Below are 18331 nucleotides of genomic sequence, written 5' to 3' on the forward strand. Positions count from 1 at the left end.
CCTTTTGTTCCCTCACATCTCGGGCTGACTTCAGGAGGTGCTTGCCAGATTATTTCTGCCTGTTTTCTTCCCTAGAATGTAAATTCTGAAAGCCCTGCTCCTTTACCATGCTCATCTTTGGATCTCTAATATAGAACATGATCTGGGGTAAATAATACTGATAACCACCAGAAAAATCAAGGATAAAACTAATCATGTTACTTGAATATGGATTGTGTGGGGCTGGCAGGTCACCTGTGAGGAGCCCAGTCCATTGCAGCTCTGGAATCTTACATGCCTTCACCTCCTACTTATTGTCAGATACCCGGTGGCCTTTGGGAGGTGATAGGTACATTGTAGTTTTGTGGGGTGAGGGAAAGAAAGAAAGTCGGCTGCTAGAACTAGTGGAGTAAGAGGGATCTCTAAATAGGTGAGGTTATTAGACATTTCTAACAGAGTAAGAACCAAATATTGTGTTTGTCTGCTTGGATCTGTGACACGAACAAGCACACACCAAATGTAATCTGTGGAAGTGAGAAAAGGTAATTCATGAATCACCTCAGCAAGTGCAGTGGGCACAACCATTCTTTATTCAGTGAAAGAAACTCTCAGAGCCACGTGCAGTGGTGCACACCTGTAATCCCAGCAGCTCAGGATGAGGCAGGAGGATCTCACAAGTACAAAGGCAACCTCAGCAACTTAGAGAGGTCCCAAGCAACTTAGTGGTACCCTGTCTCTAAATAAAAAATAAGAAGGGCTGGGGATGTTGCTCAGTGGTTAAGCTCCCCTGAGTTCAATCCCTAGTACTGAAAGAGAGAGAGAGAAAGAGAGGGAGGGAGGGAGGAAGGAAGGGAAAAAAAGAAGGAAGGAAGGGAGGAAGGAAGGAAGGAACGAAGGAAGGAAGGAAGGGAGGGAGGGAGGAAGGGAGGGAGGGAGGGAGGGAGGGAGGAAGGACAGATCAATCCATGGCAGTCTTGTTCATCACTTTCACAAATGCTTTGTGTTGTGCTATTGACTTGCAACAACAGAGCTGACAAGTGACAGTGCTGTAATGACGTCTCTGGGATTGAGACACACCATCTAGGCAGAACTTTCTAGGTAGTTACCAAATAGCTAAAAGCACCAAATAGTTAAAAAATAAATACTATTTTGGAATAAAACCTTTCTCACATATTTACCTCTTTCTCTTCTTAAAAAAATAAACAGAATATGCCCTTCCAGAGTCAGAGAGAAAGCATGTGTGTGCTCCTTCAGTGATGTCTTCAAGAACAAGGTACATTAGTGGAGTATTTTTAGTATTAAATGATCCCAGATAATTTTTTAAAATAATGTTCTGCCTCCTCACCTGCTATCAACAATTTTCCTGTCCCTATTTATTTCTGTCAGCATTTCTGCCTTTTAGAGATATTCTTTTCCCAAACACAGTCAGCCCTCTATATCCATGGATTCTGCATCCAGGATTCAACCAACCTTGCACTGAAAATATTTTTTTTTTAAAAAATTACATCTGAACTGAAAGTGTATAGTTTTTTTCTTGTTATTATTTCCTAAACAATAGAGTATAACAACTAGTGATATAGAATTTACCTTACAACAGCTATTGTAAGTAACCTAGTGAGTATTTAAAGTATATGGGAGGATTATGTAGGTTGTATGCCCATTCTATGCCATTTACAGAAGGGATGTGAGCATCCTCTTGGATTTGGAGATACTAGGGGAATCTCGGAACCAATTCCCCATAGGAACTAGGGGACAACTGTATTTCTTTTGGAGAAATATCTCCCCCTCCCCTTAAAGTTCCCCCTTTCAAAATGTACTACTTGGGGCTGGGGATATAGCTCAGTGGGTAGAGTGCTTGCCTCTCAAGCACAAGGCCCTGGGTTCAATCCCCAGCATCGCCAAAAAAAAAAAAAAAAAAAAGTAATTCTTGCAATATTTTCAGGGTGACACCAGGGATAAACCCTTGAGCCAAGCAGTGGACACAGGGATATCACAACTTCTCTGATTTCAGTGTACCCGTCTCTTTGGTGGTTCAAAGTCCTTCCGTGTTCTCAAGTACCAAAAAACATAGTTCTAGGGAAAAAAAATGTTTAAATGCTGTAAGACACAAGTGTCTGGAGAATGAAGGACCACTTTGGATCGAGACTGTTGTGGGCATCTTCCCAAAGGGGCAAGAACAGACTTAGAGGGGGCAGAAGGGAGCCAGGAGACGGGTGGGATATGGGTGTCTCAGAGAAAGTGCAGGACCTTTCCAGAGGAGAGCAGTTACGGAGGGAGGAAAATGTGCATTTCATAAAATTGACCATTAACCATTTTTAAGTGTTCAGCTCAGTAATGTTAGGGAGAGTCACACTGTTGTTCCACCGTCACCCTCTCCATCTCTAGAACATCTCCATCTTCCCACATATAACCTCTGCACCCATTAAACACGAGCTTTCCATGCCCTGCTCCCTACAACCCCTGGCTTCATTAAGCCCCTGGATTATTCTGCTCAGCACAATGTCTTCGAGGACATTTATTCTTGTAGAAATGAGAAGATGCATTTCTTTTTAAGATTGAATAGTATTGCACTGTATGCAGTACTAGATTTTGTCTGTTCATCTGTTGGTGGAGATTTGTATTGTTTCTCTCTTTTTGCATTTGGGAATAACGTGGCTGTGAACGAGTGTTTGCCTTTTTGAGGAACTAACTGCCAGCTGTTTCTGCAGCAGCTGCACCACTTTACATTCCCACCAGCAGTGCACAGGGGCTCCAGTTTCTCCAAGGGCGGGAGGGCCCCACATGCTCACTGCAAACCAGCCTGACTGCAGCCCAGGATTCACGAGTCAGTCACAGGACATGCAGTTAGAAGAGTAGATGGGGCCAGCTTACGAAGGGTCTTGAAGGCCAGGCCATGTATTAATACTTACTCCAAAGGTCATGGGAGCTGGTGAGAGCTCAGGAAGAGCAGGATTGGAGTGGTTCTGTTGGCAGGTCAAGGGCCAGAGGATATGTGTGGTGTGGACTGAGCCCCAGAGGCTGGGGCAGGGCTGGGTAGATGACTGCAGCTATCTAGCCAGGGGACCGAGGCTCCATCTAGGAAGGCCAGTGAGGCAAGGTGCACGTGGACACTTGAGAATGAAGGCAGATGGTCACCACCTATCACCCATATTGTGTGAGGGTCAAGTGAGAGTGAGGCATGGGACTCTCCTGCTCTTTCAGGGTCACGGTTTCCAAAGTAAAGACAGAACACAGAGTGGCGGAAGCCCTTCATCTTATTAGCTCCAGAATAGATTTTGGAGCAGACTGCAGAGATATTTCTTGGGGTTCCCAGAGGTGTCCCCAAATAGTGGGAGGTTCCAGACAGGCATTGGAATGTTTGCCCAGGAGCAGAAACCCCAAACTCACAGTGAGTTGAGCATGTAGGGAGGGAAGGAAAGGAGAAGAGGTGCCAGTGAGGGTGTCTGAAGAAGATCCAAGTTGGCTGCAAAGTTCTTACGTCAGTCTTTAAATTGCACGGTGCATAAAATAATATTATCCTATAAAATACAACAGAAGTGCTGGTGTGGCTGACCTACGTGTGGCCTGCCAGCTTGTGTGCTAGAAGGCCATCCCTGACTCGGAATGCTTCTGTCCGCTTCCTCTCTGTTCCTTTGTGTTTCCACCACTAAAATAAAGACCCCAGGAGGCAAAAGAATTCTTTGAGGTGCTGTCCTTTGTGTTAGTAGCAGACCACCTGTGAGTGCTTTCTCTGTGCAGACGTGCAAGTGTGTGAGTGTAGGTGTGGTGGCGGGGTGTGGGTTTTGGGGACCTAGGTTGCAGACTGTTTTAAATAACTTACCTTTAAAAGAGATGCAATTAAAGGAATCTCAAATCAGATTGATAAGAGATAATTAAAGCAATTAGTGTATGGGGAAACATACTCAAAAGTTGATGTAACAACTATTTTAAGGCACCATTTGTGGAAGACAGTGAGAAAGCAGTTTAAAAGGGGTTGTGACCGTCTTGATGAGGGGCCCGCCTCACCTAAAACCACTAATCACCTCAGCTGTGCAGTCTGGGATCACTGGGGTCCTGGGCTCATGATGTGGGACTGCAAAAGACCCCTCACTAGTAGGCCACAGTTATAGGAATCGCTGTTAATGAGAATTATTGCGTTCTCTGGGTTCTTCATGAAGAGGTGTCTAGCTCTTGAGACAGATTTGAATAGACTGCTACCTGTATTTTCAGCTCGGTGGCTTTAGATCTTTAAAAGTTGATGGTTCTTATCCAGATGCTGAGAGAGAAAAAGAGTCCGTTGAAAACACAAACCCCCAGCTCCCGTGCCTTTGACCTGCACGTTCAGCCGTCAGCATCCTTTGCCATGTTCATTGCTATAAGCAGAAGCAGAGCAGCTAACGTGAAGTAGCAGAAGTGGGACAAGGTGCAGACCAGACCCAGCAGGCCAGTTTCGGTTGTGCAGATCTGCCCTCTGTGACCCGCTGGGACTCCCTGTGACTCAACCCAGCCTCACTTGATTCCTGAGAGTTGGTGGTTTAACCAGCCGCTCTAGACATTGTTAGAGGTGGGAAAGAGCCTGCTTCCTCCATGGAGACTAATTGCCTGAAAGAATTAACAGGCTTTGAAGGGAACCACTTAATGTTTTCAAAGAACTCCTTTGAGCTTCCAGAGAAACAGACTTTTTCTCTTCCATCACTGGCCCCTACAAAAACTCTCAATTCCTTTCCAACATCAGCTCAGCAGAACTCTCTCAACCTCCCTGACTCTGGAGGCAGTTGAGCAGTGTACCCCATTTCCCAAGGAGCCGGCAAAGGCTTCCAAAGAGGACTGAGTTCTTGTCATTCTGCACAGGGTCCTTCAATCACCACACTCACTGCCAGTGGATTGTGCCTCTGCATCTTTGCAGGTGGCCTACAGGACATCTGTGGGGTAGGAAGCCACCTTGAGAATTCACAATGCCAGGCACCTCACCAAGATGCAAACTTTCACCAGGATCAAAGAGCAGTAGGACTAGGGCTGGAGGATGAATAGCTCCTATACGGCAAAGAACAGAGACAAGAACTTGGCAATGTTTGTGAAGATGCATTGTTCCCACCAAAGAAAGGAAGAAGAATGAGGAAGGAAAGAGAAGTGGTTGTTGAGACACCTGGACAACCTGTAACGACCTAGGCAGACATTTTCTCCTGCAGATTTATTTCTGTAGCTACTCAAAGACTGGAAGGTGCAATGGGATTAAGAGGAAGAAGGAGACATGGAAAATGTGATATATGTCAAGGATAAAAGCTCCCTGGTGATTTTTGAATGTTACTAGTTTTCCTTATTTTCTAACGTTAAGAAAACTCTCCTAACTGATGACTTTGGGAAGGAACTAGAACCTAGGTCTTTAGACAGGGAGGTTCTGTCATGTGGGCCAGAGAGGGGAGGCTCCTCCCGAGATTGGAGCTGAGAAGCTGAGGTGACATCTTCAACCTAACAAGCCACACTTGGTGGAGTTTCAGTCACAGTCGCTGGGGTGGAACACAGTCTGAAGGGAACATAAACTGCCTTCTCTCCTGCTTCTACATCTTCTGACTACACCCTGTCACAACAGGGCTGCCGAAGAAAGGAGAGCAAAGACGATAGCAAACATTTATTGAGCACTTACTGTGTGCCATGCACCATTATCAGCATATATTAAAGCATGTACCCTGAGCAGTAAACTGTGGGGAAAACCAGGCACAGAAAGGTTAGGCAATTTTCCATAGGAAACCTGTGGGGTCAGGATTTGAACCCAGGATGTCTGGCTTGAGCGTATGTGCTGTGAAGCCTTGAGCCACACTGCTTAGGAGTAGGAAGGAAGATATGAAGCTAAATGTGATGTGTCTGCTTGTCATACTGGGTACTTCATGTATTGCCTGCTTGGATGCTTCCAGAGGCTTCCAGAGGACCACATAACCCGTGGGTCCAGCCCTGAGCTCCCCCACAGTGCCCTGAATAGATCACTATGGTCAATTCATTTGAAATAGCTATAATTTCTAAGAGGCAATTATAACACATTTTAAATGAAACAAACATAATCATTTAAATATTATTCTAATCATATTGTAGAAAATGTGAATAACAGCAGAAAAGAAAAAAACATCCCACTCTACATCATAATCAGTTTTATTTTGGCATATTTCCTAGCAATCCTTTCATGAATGCCTCTGAATACTATAAATATGGTTTTGTGCAGAACATTATACACTTTTTCCCATGTTTTTCCTGAAGTCTTCATAACTGTATTTTTTTAATTGATGGCATTTTGATTTCTCTTGGTATTTTTAGTTTGGAGCATTTGGAGTTTTCTAATAATTATAGAGATTTAATATTAGTTCTTATAGGCGTTTTGTGCTAGGTCTCTGTCATGAAAGCAGCAAGGCTGATTTTTTTAAAACTGTCTTTCCCTGTCCTTGTGTCAACAGGGATCTACAGAACAGAAAGAGACAAAGGCACTCTGTATGAGCTCACCTTCAGAGGGGACAGCAAACATGAGTTCCGACGCCTGGTCTTGTTCCGGCCCTTTGGCCCCATCATCAAAGTGAAAAAAGAGAAACTCAACATGGCCAACACGCTTATCAACGTTATCGTGCCGCTAGCCAGACGGGTGGACAAGTTCCGGCAGTTCATGCAGAACTTCAGGTTGGTTTGTTTGCTCATGTTTATCTTCCTGGTGAGGGTGCGTCAGAAGGCTGACGTCACTTCCCGTCATCCCCTTGGCTTCCCCTGCCAGGTATAATGGCCCCTTTCTCTTGCTGTTCAACTCTGTCTTCTTCATATGAAGTTTATCATTGGTGTTTGTGTTTCCCCAAGGCAATGAGAAAATCCCCAGATAAGCATATTTACCTTCCGAAGTGAAAATTAGGAGGACAGGTTTTCATCAGCATCTACAAAGATGACCCCAGGCCCTTTGTGTTCCGTTCTGACCCGTGTTCATGCTCTTTCTTGGGGACAGCAGGAAATGAGACTCTCAAAGGGGAATGGGTGACATTCTACATCCTAAGGAGCAGGAAGGAGCTGGCTGGTGACAGAGCCTATGTCAACACTGAACCCTTGCTGGCCAGGCCCTTGCTCAGCTTCAGTACTGTCCAGCTCTGGCTGCAGCTGGGAGGGGTTGAACCAGAAACTACTTTTTATTCTAAGCTTTATCCCTGAAGAGATTAAGCTTAGAACATGCCAGGAAGGTTTCAAGCACTCATTTTTATAGCTACTCGATAAGACTAAGTGGGGTTTTATTCTCAGATGCACTAAGATAGTTTTTATGGATGTCTTGAAGCCCTTCACTCTGGGTCTAATAAGCTTTAATGACCCAAATTCATATATTGACCGAGGTAAACCAGCTAACGTATTTAGCCTGCTTATTTTAAAGGTAGAAAATCATATTATCTAACTATCATATTATCTAATCATGGAAGAGCAAGCTGATTTTTAAACTTTTATTGTTACAGTCACATCATTAAAATGCAGTCATGTCCCTTGAACCCGGAGACACTGCCACATATACCACAAAAACGAAACATCCCCCAGTGACCTTAGCCCCATAGCTCCATTCGCTCCCAGGTGAGAATTCAGGCAAACGTCCACAGAGGTTGCAGACAACATACATACAGTTCTGTTATAACCTTCATATCCTAAGGAAGACATTTTTTCTTAGAACTTTTCATTTTATATATCTTTTAAAAAAATCTGGTGTTAACTTGCCTCCATCTTTTTCTTGGGTAAAAACAACCCAAGAATGACCCTTTCGTGTCTATGATGTTGCTATTCACAGATTTTCTTGATAGGCCTAGTATAATCTTGGGAATAGGGTTGCTGTGTGCTGATGGTCTGACAGTAGCTCTTAGCCTTGCCTATCTTAGGTAGTTATGCTGTGCATTTTTTATTGGTGTACCATGTTTGATTTGCTCCCGATACCTTAAATTTGGAGTTTTTCTGAGAAATGGAGAAGTAGTGCAGCATCAACTTATTAAAATACATTTTAAGCCTTTAAAAAAATGCAGGCATGTTCTCTATGAGAATGTGGTTGGTACTTCTCAATATCTGGTTCATAAAAATGCTGTTGTTTTTTTTTTTTTCTCATTTAAATGGTAACCCATTTGTAATTAAGTTATTTAAAATCAGAATCAAGTACTCTTAAAAGAGACCTTCGAGGTAATTTGGTGTAATCCTCCTTAATTCAGAATCCTACTACAGGACCCCCGACCTAAGGTTTGGAGGTGAGTCCCAGATGACTACATCACAAGCTGACTCTGTCCAGACCAGCTCTAGGTAACAAGCACTTGATTGTTTAGACCTAAAGTCTGACTCCCTGTAATTTTCTCCCCAGTGGATTTAGTTCTAATAGCTGGAGAAATGACTGAACAAATCCATTTCCTATTAAACATCATAACCTGTCAAGCATTTTAGAAGCCACCACACCTTCGCGTGTCTTGTCTTCTCCAGGTGTAGCAGTTCTCATTGTCCCTGGTTCTGACTCAGGTGTTAGTGTGGTTTGGGCTCCTTTCCACCTTCCTGTGGTGTTCCCGTGTTGGAATGGCAGATGCCACTGGCTGATTAAACATGATGTCCTGTGGTCAGCACTGGGCATTTAGGAGAAGCGTTACTCATAGCAGCTGGTGTGTCCATGCCTACGACGAGGTTCAGCACCAAGCTGGCTCCTCCATGTAACCCTCAGAGGACCTAGAACAGCTGGACTCTCTAGGTTATATATGACTGGCTGTTTCCTTCATGTCACGAAGATTGCAACTAATTAAACATAGGAAGAAAAGGAGAAGGGAAGTATTATTGAGAAAAGTAAAAGTTATAGCTATGGGTCTCCAAAATAGAGATGACCAAGTGAACGGTAACTAGTGAATGTTTACAAAACACACAAAAACCCTGGGGCCTCATTTCCTGGCTTTTACTAATCACCTGTCCTCTTCTGCACAAAGGGGTGTGGAGGGAGGACTATTTCTTGGATAGGATGTTTTCAGAACCTGTTACATGTCCCAGACACTCTATCCAGATGCACGAAGTGAGAAGAGGCATTCCAGATGTGGAACCTGCCTTCACAGAAAGTAGAACTCACTGGCCAGAGCTTGCGGCTGGGGATTCAGCCCAGAGAAGCTCCCTGAGCAGATGGCACTGGACAGGAGGCCAAGATGGAGTTTGCTCTGCAGCCCAGGGTTTCCAAGTATACTGGGATGTAGGAGGTGAATACCTGAAGCTATTTAGCTCCAGTTAATAACTTAGTAAAGGTGGCATCATGAATCCCAAAGAATTTTCAAGACATGATGTTAGGGCAACTAACTAAAGAGCAGAAAAAAACAATTTCATTCTTGTTTAACCCCCCAAAACCAAAATAAATTCTGACCCATTAAATATTTAGATGCAAGTGACATGATCATAAGATTATGGAGAGAAAATACAATGGACTATTTAACGAATATTTGACACTATCTTTAGGACGTCCTTTCCTACTGAAGGTTGGGAACTGTTTACTGACTGACACTGAGGAGGGCACTTGAATGATTTGTATATCATTCTTTTTATGTTTTGTGTAACTTTTTATGTAGTTTCCCTGTTCTACATTTTGTTTAAAATCTCCATGAAAATTGTTTTTGTTTTTTTAATTTAAACATAAATTTCTAGAATTTATAGAAGTGACACTTGGCTAGTATAAGATGTTTAAGCAAAAGAGAATAAACTGTTTAAAAAGTGACTGCAGAACTACCCATTTATTAACATGAGTTGAACACCATTCCAGGCTTCTTTTTCTATGGACAGAACACTAGCTTGCTAGCTAGGAATCCTGTAATGTGACATGAGATATACTATACATTCTATTTCTAATTAATTAAATTTTGCCTTTCTTAAATTTATAGAAGAGAATCTGAAGTATTACAGAAGAAATTGCTGAACATTAAGAAAGTATCTCTTCACTGTGAGAGATATTAGTACCTAAGAAATCCTTCTGAAGTTAAAAAAGTGATTTTGCAGAACAGAACAAAAGTTTGGGATCACTGTGGATTTTTTTACAATATATTTTAATTTTAGACTGGATTGACTGAAAAATTACAGTAAGAAAAGGAAATCAGCACTGTTTACGCTTTTTCCTCTGTGTTCCACTTTCTAATTTTTGTTAGCCGTCCATCTTGCCTGAGTTTGCAGCCTTTACATCCTGTTTGGTGAAGTGCGGGTTCTGTATTTAAGTAGCTTTAGAGTGTTCATCCAGTCTTCTCAATAGCTTCTCCAATCCCGCTTCCTATCCGGCTCTGTTGCACGGGCGAGGACGTTTTTGGAGAAGGATCATCAGTGCCTCAGCTAGGACCTCTGCCTGGGATCTTGGTAGCAGAAAGATAGCTCAGCTGGCTGCAGGATCCCAGGGCACGCTTTCCTCCGGACTTGCAGACGTTGGCCTGGCATTGACTGATATCAGGGACCAGGGTTTAGGGGCTTCCTTTAGTCTCTCCTGAAAATGGCTGGCTTCTGCCTGGAGGCCTGAAGAGCCGTCCTTTAGTCTTGAATCCTAAGAAGTTAATTAGGATCTAGCTTGTCCCGGTTCCTGTTCTTCTCCAGCCATTTGCCAGGAAGAGTTGGCTTAGTTGCTTGGTGGGGTCTTTCATTTCTGGGAGACTTTTCCAGTGTTCTATCTTTGAGTCCTTCTTCATTTATTGGGGTCTGTGCTGACACAATAGCATATTTCACAATCTCCCTTTATTAGCTTCTCCCTGATTTTAAACATCTCAGTCTTTTATCTGCATGTACTTAAGGCCCCCCTTTGTGTCAGTAATTTGATTTTCTGATGTATTCATTCTGTACCTTGCTATTTCCAACTTAATACTTCTGTTTGTTTTGGCTATTGATTTATTTCCTGAGTACACAATGTGCCTTTTAGTTTTTATCATTTCCTCTTTGAACTTTTTTTTTTTTTTAATCGAATTCACATTTTTGTTAAAGGGTAAAACATTTGTAAGGAATTTTCTTTTGAGTTATATTTTCTTTCAAGACCACATTTTCATTTGCTTTGAGTTCTATTTCTTCCTGAAATCTCAGTTTTTTCCTTTAATTGTGTTTGGACTCCCGGGAAGCGGTTGCCATGGTGTTTCCTTTCATCTTTCCTCTGCGTCATGTGCAGGGCTCCCGGGCTTCCTGTTTGCTCTGACACAGTTTAGCGGATTCTTCTGGTCTTCCTCCTCATCTTGATTGGAACTGTTTGCATCCACTCCCAGCTGCATGTCTTTCTTTCATTATTATTATTATTATTATTATTATTATTATTATTATTATTATTATACCAGGGATTGAACTCAGGGGCACTCAACCACTGAGCCACATCCCCAGTCCTATTTTGTAGTTTATTTAAGACGGAGTCTCACTGAGTTGCTTAGCTCCTTGCCATTGCTGAGGCTGGCTTTGAACTTGCGATCCTCCTGCCTCAGCCTCCTAAGCCACTGGGATTACAGGCGGGCACCACCGCACCTGGCTCCCAGCTGCAATTTGAGGACAGAATATTGTTCTGTCACTTTATTTGAGGGAATGAGCGGTTGGTGGCGAGAGGAGCTCACCTGTTGAGTGCAGCCTCTGTGGAGTCCCCAACTCTGAGGCTCGTCTGAGCCCTGGGGTGGACGTAGGAACTTGCTAGGCTCACCGGTCTGGCCGGGGAGCATCCCCTCCCTGGGGGTCGACATGTTAAGGGCTGGAACCTCCAAAAGAGTCAGCCTGTTTGTTTCCTTCTCTTCCCTCGATCACCGTCCTCAACAGTGCTTTCTGCTTCTACAAGTCAAAAAGGGAGGAAAAAAGAAAGTGTGGGCTCTTCCCTGAATAGTTCTGTGGGGTGTGGGAGAAAGACCTGTAAAATAGATAGTTGGCTCTCAGCAGTTCCCACCCCTTCTCTTCCAGCTCTGGCAAAGGATCCTGCTTATGTGCAATTCCTATTTTCCCCTTTGCTTCTCTCAAATCCACTTATTTTTGCAGGAGCTGTTCACAAAGCATGACTAGGGTACAGCCCCCTTACTTGCAATGTTAAAAAAATAAAAAGAAAAGAAAAAAAGAAAATTATCTGCTGTGGCTTTTCCTGTGCTGGTGATGCCAGAGTCCTGGGGTCTCCCTGATGCTCTGGAGCAGCCTGGGCACCTCCTCGGCCTTCAGGCTGCCTCCTCACTGTCCCACTTACTCCCCTTCTGGGGGCAGCACCTGGAGGTGGAGCCGCAGGAGGCTACGATAGAACCTTCCATTTCTTTCCTTGGTCTTCTCTTTGTGAAATTTCATGGCAAAAGAATGCATCCTTTCCACTGGTTGTTTAATGGTGGCAAGATTTTTGACATTTTCTACTAATTTCGGCAAATGGTTTGCAGTTGTCTAGCTTTGAGATTGTTTATTTAAAGTGTTATCCTTCCAAGGTATCACCTTTCAAGTATCAACACCCCTTGCTCTGAAACCAAGCGGCTGAGGAATCTTTTACATACCACTTTGAGTACCTCAGTAGTAGCACCTTCTGGAAAGTAGAAGTGTGGTCCTGGTTGGGCCCCATGCAGCTCTCTGCTGAGCTTGACAGGGAGTGTTAGGCCTTTCACTTTAGCATAAATTCACTTGTTAGTCATGTAGAAGAAACTCACAAGGCTAAGACTTAGAACAACGTGTCTCTTTGTTCTTGTCCAGAAATATTGAATGTGGAACCTGGAATTTCCCAGAGAGCAGACCTGGTGGCGAGTTACAATATAGCCCCTGAGAAGGCAAAGTCTATAAAAATGGCTCACCTGGGGTGATCGCCTGCCCGGGTGAAATCAGCAAGGAACAGGAGGCCACGTTTTCAAGCTCCATAACTGTGTGCCCTGGGGACAAAATTGTTTCCTGGGTACATGGAGCACACGGAGTGAAGCATTTATTATTGTTGTTTTCTTCTCATTATTCTCAGAGTCATGGGAACCAATCTGAAAATTATTTGCATTTATGAAAATACAAATGTGAAAATTCATTTTTATAAAAGTCAATCGATGGGGGCTCAATTACAAAATGGGAAGGGGATAGGTGTCCCTGGGAACGAATGGCAACAATCAAGACTTAACAAAACGGCAGGTTTCTGAACTTCGCAGCAGACAAGAAGAAAAAGGAAAGCAAAGGCTACTTTACTTCAGCCCTTAGTGCTCAGGGAGAAGAAGCCTGAACGTTGCTGAGTGAGACAAGTTCGTTTCTTGGCAGTGGAACTAAGGGTTGCTCTTTAAGAGGCAACGAACACCAAATGCATGATGTTACCAGGATTCTCAAAAATCGCGACCCTGAAGCTTGAGTGTTGTCATCTCTGGGTGAGAATGAATATCCCACCTGCTGCACCCCTGAGAGCAGTGCAGACTGTTCTGCTTCTGGTGTGACCAGACCGCATACTCACTGCGGGACCCCATCTTTGGTCCTGGGATCGGCCGCTAAAGCAGGCTCCTGCACCCTTGCTATTGTCCTCCTGTCCCTTAGGGGAACTGCACAGGTGCCACATGCCATTGCCTTCCCGTGAACATCCCACCTCCCTCACCTGGGATCCTAAGACTCCTTTACCTGTGACCAGGAAGGCGGCGGGGTCCCCCAGCGGAGCTGCCGCGAATCTAGGTCCTGTTTGTGTGCGCTTCCCTTTCGATCAGTAGTGTGCTCACTCTACTCTGCTGCTGCTCCTCCTCCTCCTCCTCTTCTTCTCCCCTCTTCCTCCTCCTCCTCCTCCTCCTCTATTGCCTTTGAAACTATGGTCAAACTTGGATTTGGCTACTGGGTTTCTCAGCTTCCATGTTATAGAATTTAAGTTCGTCCATTATTTTGATGTGTGTTTTGTTTGACAGTAGGAAGAATCGCATAATAACAAAGTCATAGAATTTCTCTGGATCTTTATCTGAGCCTCTCCAAGGTAAAAAAAAATGATGTATCATTATGGAAAATATTCTTTGTGATCTTTTTTAAAAAAGTATTTATTTCCACTTTGCTTGCTTTTTATTTCGACTCCTTCTCGCTGAACCAAGAACCTTTTTCATGTTGCTGGGTTCCACTCAGACTGGCGGATTTTTGGGGGGGGGGGGGGTGGGGAAAAAAACTTTATTTTTACCAACTTCTAGCTGAAAGGTAACGTTTTCTTCAATTATGAATGTAGACAGCAATCCACAACAGTATCAGTGGTCCCTGTAACTTCACCACCAATAGAAACCACAGGCAGGTGCATTACAGTCATTACACACACTTAAAATCACTTTGCAATTATGTGAGTTTTAGAACTACTCCTTAGTTTTATTTTGTATGAATAAAGAAATACCTTTACAACTCTGTTACAAACTTTTGAAGACATTTTAATAAAATAATAAAATTGCCCCAGATTCTAGAACAAGTAGTCCAGAAAAGAGATTAAAAAGGTAGCTCAAGCTGATGATATGCAAACATGACAACAGGACATGGTTAACAACTGGACACCTGGAAGGAAGGGCTAGAGAGCACACTGAGTTCAGAGAGGCTGGCAGGCAAACCCAGGGTTGGAGGGTGGTGGGACACTGACTAGCATTGTAATTTAAAAATTTAGCCCAATAAGAAGCAGTCTGCTGAGAAACAGGACCCATAGAGCAAACTTCCCAATTTGCTTAGCAGCACCCACTGTGACCAAGACACAGAGACCAGAGTTAGGCCTACCATCCAAACAACAATGTGGGGGGAAAGGCAGGCTTATAGATAAGAGCTTTAAAGTATCAGTGAAATAGCTGGTGCGGTGGTGCACGCCTGCCATCCCAGCAACTCAGGAGTCTGAGGCAGGATTGAAAATTCGAGGTTAGCCTCAGCAAATTAGTGAGGCCCGAAATAACTTAGTGTCAAACAATAAAAAGGGCTGAGGAATCAGTAAAATAAATGAAAATAGGATTAGTAGGCATTAAACAAAAAAAAAGAAACTATGAGGCTTATATATTGTTGATTGCTGGACACTTGTCTCTCTGCTCTATCTTCCATACGTTTTTTTTTGGGGGGGCGGAATTTTTACCACTGAGTCACTGAGCTACATCTCCAGCCCTTTTTATTGTTTGTTTGAAGATAGGGTCTCATTAAGTTGCCCAGGCTGACCTCAAACTTAGGATCCTGCCTCAGCCTCCCAAATTGCTAGGATTATAGGTGCGAGCCACCATGCCCTATCTTCCACATAATTGTCCAAGTGAATCGTTCTAAAACAGTTACCCTCTCGCTGAACACCTTGCAACGATCTCCACTGTGTTCGGGATCAAGACCAGGTTTAAAGAGGTCCTGGATTATCCTATCTATTGCTATGCTTTTTTTTTTTAATTGTAAACAAATGGGATACAAGTTGTTTCTCTATTTGTACATGGAGTCAAGGCATACCATTTGTGTAATCATAAATTTATATAGGGCAATGTTGTTTGATTCATTCTGTTATTTTTTTCTCTTCCCCCCCACCCCTCCCACCCCTCTTTTCCCTCTATACAGTCCTTCCTTCCTCCATTCTTACCACCCTCTCCTTAACCCTAATCCTAAACCTAACCCTAACCCTAACGCTAACCCCTCCCACCCCCAATTATATGTCCTCATCCTCTTATCAGCGAGATCATTCGTCCTTTGGTATTTTGAGATTGGCTTATCTCACTTAGCATGATATCCTCCAATTTCATCCATTTGCCTGCCTGCCATAATTTTATCATTCTTTATGGCGGAGTAATATTCCATTGTATACATATATGCCACAGTTTCTTTATCCATTCATCAACTGAAGGGCATCTAGGTTGGTTCCACAATCTGGCTATGGTGAATTGAGCAGCAATGAACATTGATGTGGCTATATCTCTGTAGTATGCTGATTTTAAGTCCTTTTGGTATAGGCCAAGGAGTGGGATAGCTGGGTCAAATGGTGGTTCCATTACAAGATTTCTAAGGAATTGCCATACTGCTTTCCAGAGTGGCTGAACTAATTTGCAACCCCACCAGCAATGTATGAGTGTACCTTTTTCCCCACATCCTCGCCAACACCTGTTGTTACTTGTGTTCTTGATAATCGCCATTCTAATTGGGGTGAGATGAAATATTAGGGTTGTTTTGATTTGCATTTCTCTTATTACTAGAGATGTGGAACATTTTTTCATATATCTGTTGATTGCTTGTAAATCTTCTTCTGTGAAGCATCTGTTCATTTCCTTATCCCATTTGTTGATTGGATTATTTATATTCTTGGTGTAGTGTTTTTTGAGTTCTTTATATATTCTGGAAATTAGCGCTCTATCTGAAGTATGAGTGGCAAAGATATTCTCCCACTCTGTAGGCTCTCTCTTCACATTACTGATAGTTTCCTTTGCTGAGAGAAAGCTTTTTAGTTTGAATCTATCCCAGTTGTTGATTCTTGCTTTTATGTCTTGTGCTATGGGAGTCCTGTTAAGGAAGTCTGATCCTAAGCCAACAAGTTGAAGATTTGGACCTACTTTTTCTTCTATAAGATGCAGGGTCTCTGGTCTGATTCTGAGGTCCTTGATCCATTTGGAGTTGAGTTTTGTGCAGGGTGAGAGATAGGGGTTTAATTTCATTCTGTTGCATCTGGTTTTCCAGTTTTCCCAGCACCATTTGTTGAAGAGGCTATCTTTTCTCCATTGCATATTTTTGGCCCCTTTGTCTAGTATGAGAACATTGTATTTATTTGGGTTTGTGTCCATGTCCTCTATTCTGTACCATTGATCTACCTGTCTATTGTGGTACCAATACCATGCCGCTTTGTTACTATTGCTTTGTAGTAGAGTTGAAGATCTGGTATTGCGATACCCCCTGCTTCGCTCTTTCTGCTGAGGATTGCTTTAGCTATTCTGGGTTTCTTATTCTTCCAGATGAATTTCATAATTGCTTGCTCTATTTCTGTAAGGTACATCATTGGGATTTTAATTGGAATTGCATTGAATCTGTATAGCACTTTAGGTAGTGTGGCCATTTTGACAATATTCTTCCTATCCAAGAACATGGGAGATCTTTCCATCTTCTAAGGTTTTCTTTAATTTCTTTCTTTAGTGTTCTGTAGTTCTCATTGTAGAGGTCTTTCACCTCTTTTGTGAGATTGATTCCCAAGTATTTTATTTTTTTCGAGGCTATTGTGAATGGGGTAGTTTTCCTAACTTCTCTTTCTGAAGATTCATCATTTATGTATAAAAGTGCATTGGATTTATGAGCATTGATCTTATAACCTGCTACTTTACTGAATTCACTTATGAGTTCTAAGAGTTTTCTGGTGGAATTTCCAGGTTCCTCTAAATATATAATCATGTCATCAGCGAACAGGGATAGTTTGAGTTCTTCTTTTCCAATTCGTATCCCTTTAATTTCTTTGGTTTGTCTAATTGCTCTGGCTAGAGTTTCAAGGACGATGTTGAATACAAGTGGTGAAAGAGGGCATCCCTGCCTTGTCCCAGTTTTTAGGGGGAATGCTTTCAGTTTTTCACCATTTAGAATGATATTGGCCATGGGCTTAGTGTATATGGCCTTTACGATGTTAAGGAATGTTCCCACTACCCCAAATTTTTCTAGTGTTTTGATCATGAAGGGGTGCTGTATTTTATCAAATGCTTTTTCTGCATCTATTGAAATAATCATGTGATTCTTAAGTTTAAGTCTGTTGATATGGTGAATGACATTTATTGATTTCCGGATGTTGAATCAACCTTGCATCCCTGGGATGAAACCCACTTGATCATGGTGCACTATCTTTTTAATATGTTTTTGTATGCAGTTTGCTAAAATTTTGTTGAGAATTTTTGCGTCGATGTTCATTAAGGATATTGGTCTGAAATTTTCTTTCCTCGATGTATCTCTGTCTGGTTTAGGTATCAGGGTGATATTGGCTTATAGAATGAGTTTGGGAGGGTTCCCTCCTCTTCTATTTCATGGAATACTTTGAGGAGTATTGGAATGAACTCTTCTTTAAAGGTTTTGTAGAACTCGGCTGAGAACCCATCTGGTCCTGGGCTTTTCTTTGTTGGTAGGCTTTTAATGACCTCTTCTATTTCATTGCTTGAAATTGTTTTATTTAAGTTGTGTATATCCTCCTCGTTCAGTTTAGGTAATTCATATGTCTCTAGAAACTTGTTGATGTCTTCGAGGTTTTCTGTTTTGTTGGAGTATAGATTTTCAAAATAGCTTCTAATTATGTTTTGTATTTAACTCGTGTCTGTTGTGATATTTCCTTGTTCATTCTGAATTTTAGTAATTTGAGTTTTCTCCCTCTTTCTCTTTGTTAGTGTGGCTAAGGGTTTATCAATTTTGTTTATTTTTTCAAAGAACCAACTATTTATTTTGTTAATTTTTCCGATTGTTTCTTTTGTTTCCATTTGGTTGATTTTGGCTCTGATTTTAACTATTTCTTGTCTTCTACTACTTT

At 42.5% G+C, this 18331-nt stretch overlaps 1 protein-coding gene across 3 annotated transcripts in view; it reads left to right on the plus strand.

Annotated features, from left to right (window-relative positions):
• Nucleotides 1-18331, plus strand: part of CSGALNACT1 (chondroitin sulfate N-acetylgalactosaminyltransferase 1) — a 311827-nt gene that overhangs the window by 255613 nt on the left and 37883 nt on the right. For all 3 annotated transcript variants that reach the window (XM_079143355.1, XM_079143357.1, XM_079143356.1), the window contains exon 5: nt 6402-6618. In XM_079143355.1, the coding sequence (XP_078999481.1) occupies nt 6402-6618 (217 nt within the window). The remainder of the gene's footprint in view (nt 1-6401; nt 6619-18331) is intronic.

The sequence above is a fragment of the Sciurus vulgaris genome (genome assembly GCF_902686455.1).
Source record: "Sciurus vulgaris genome assembly, chromosome: 5".
NCBI lineage: Eukaryota > Metazoa > Chordata > Mammalia > Rodentia > Sciuridae > Sciurus > Sciurus vulgaris.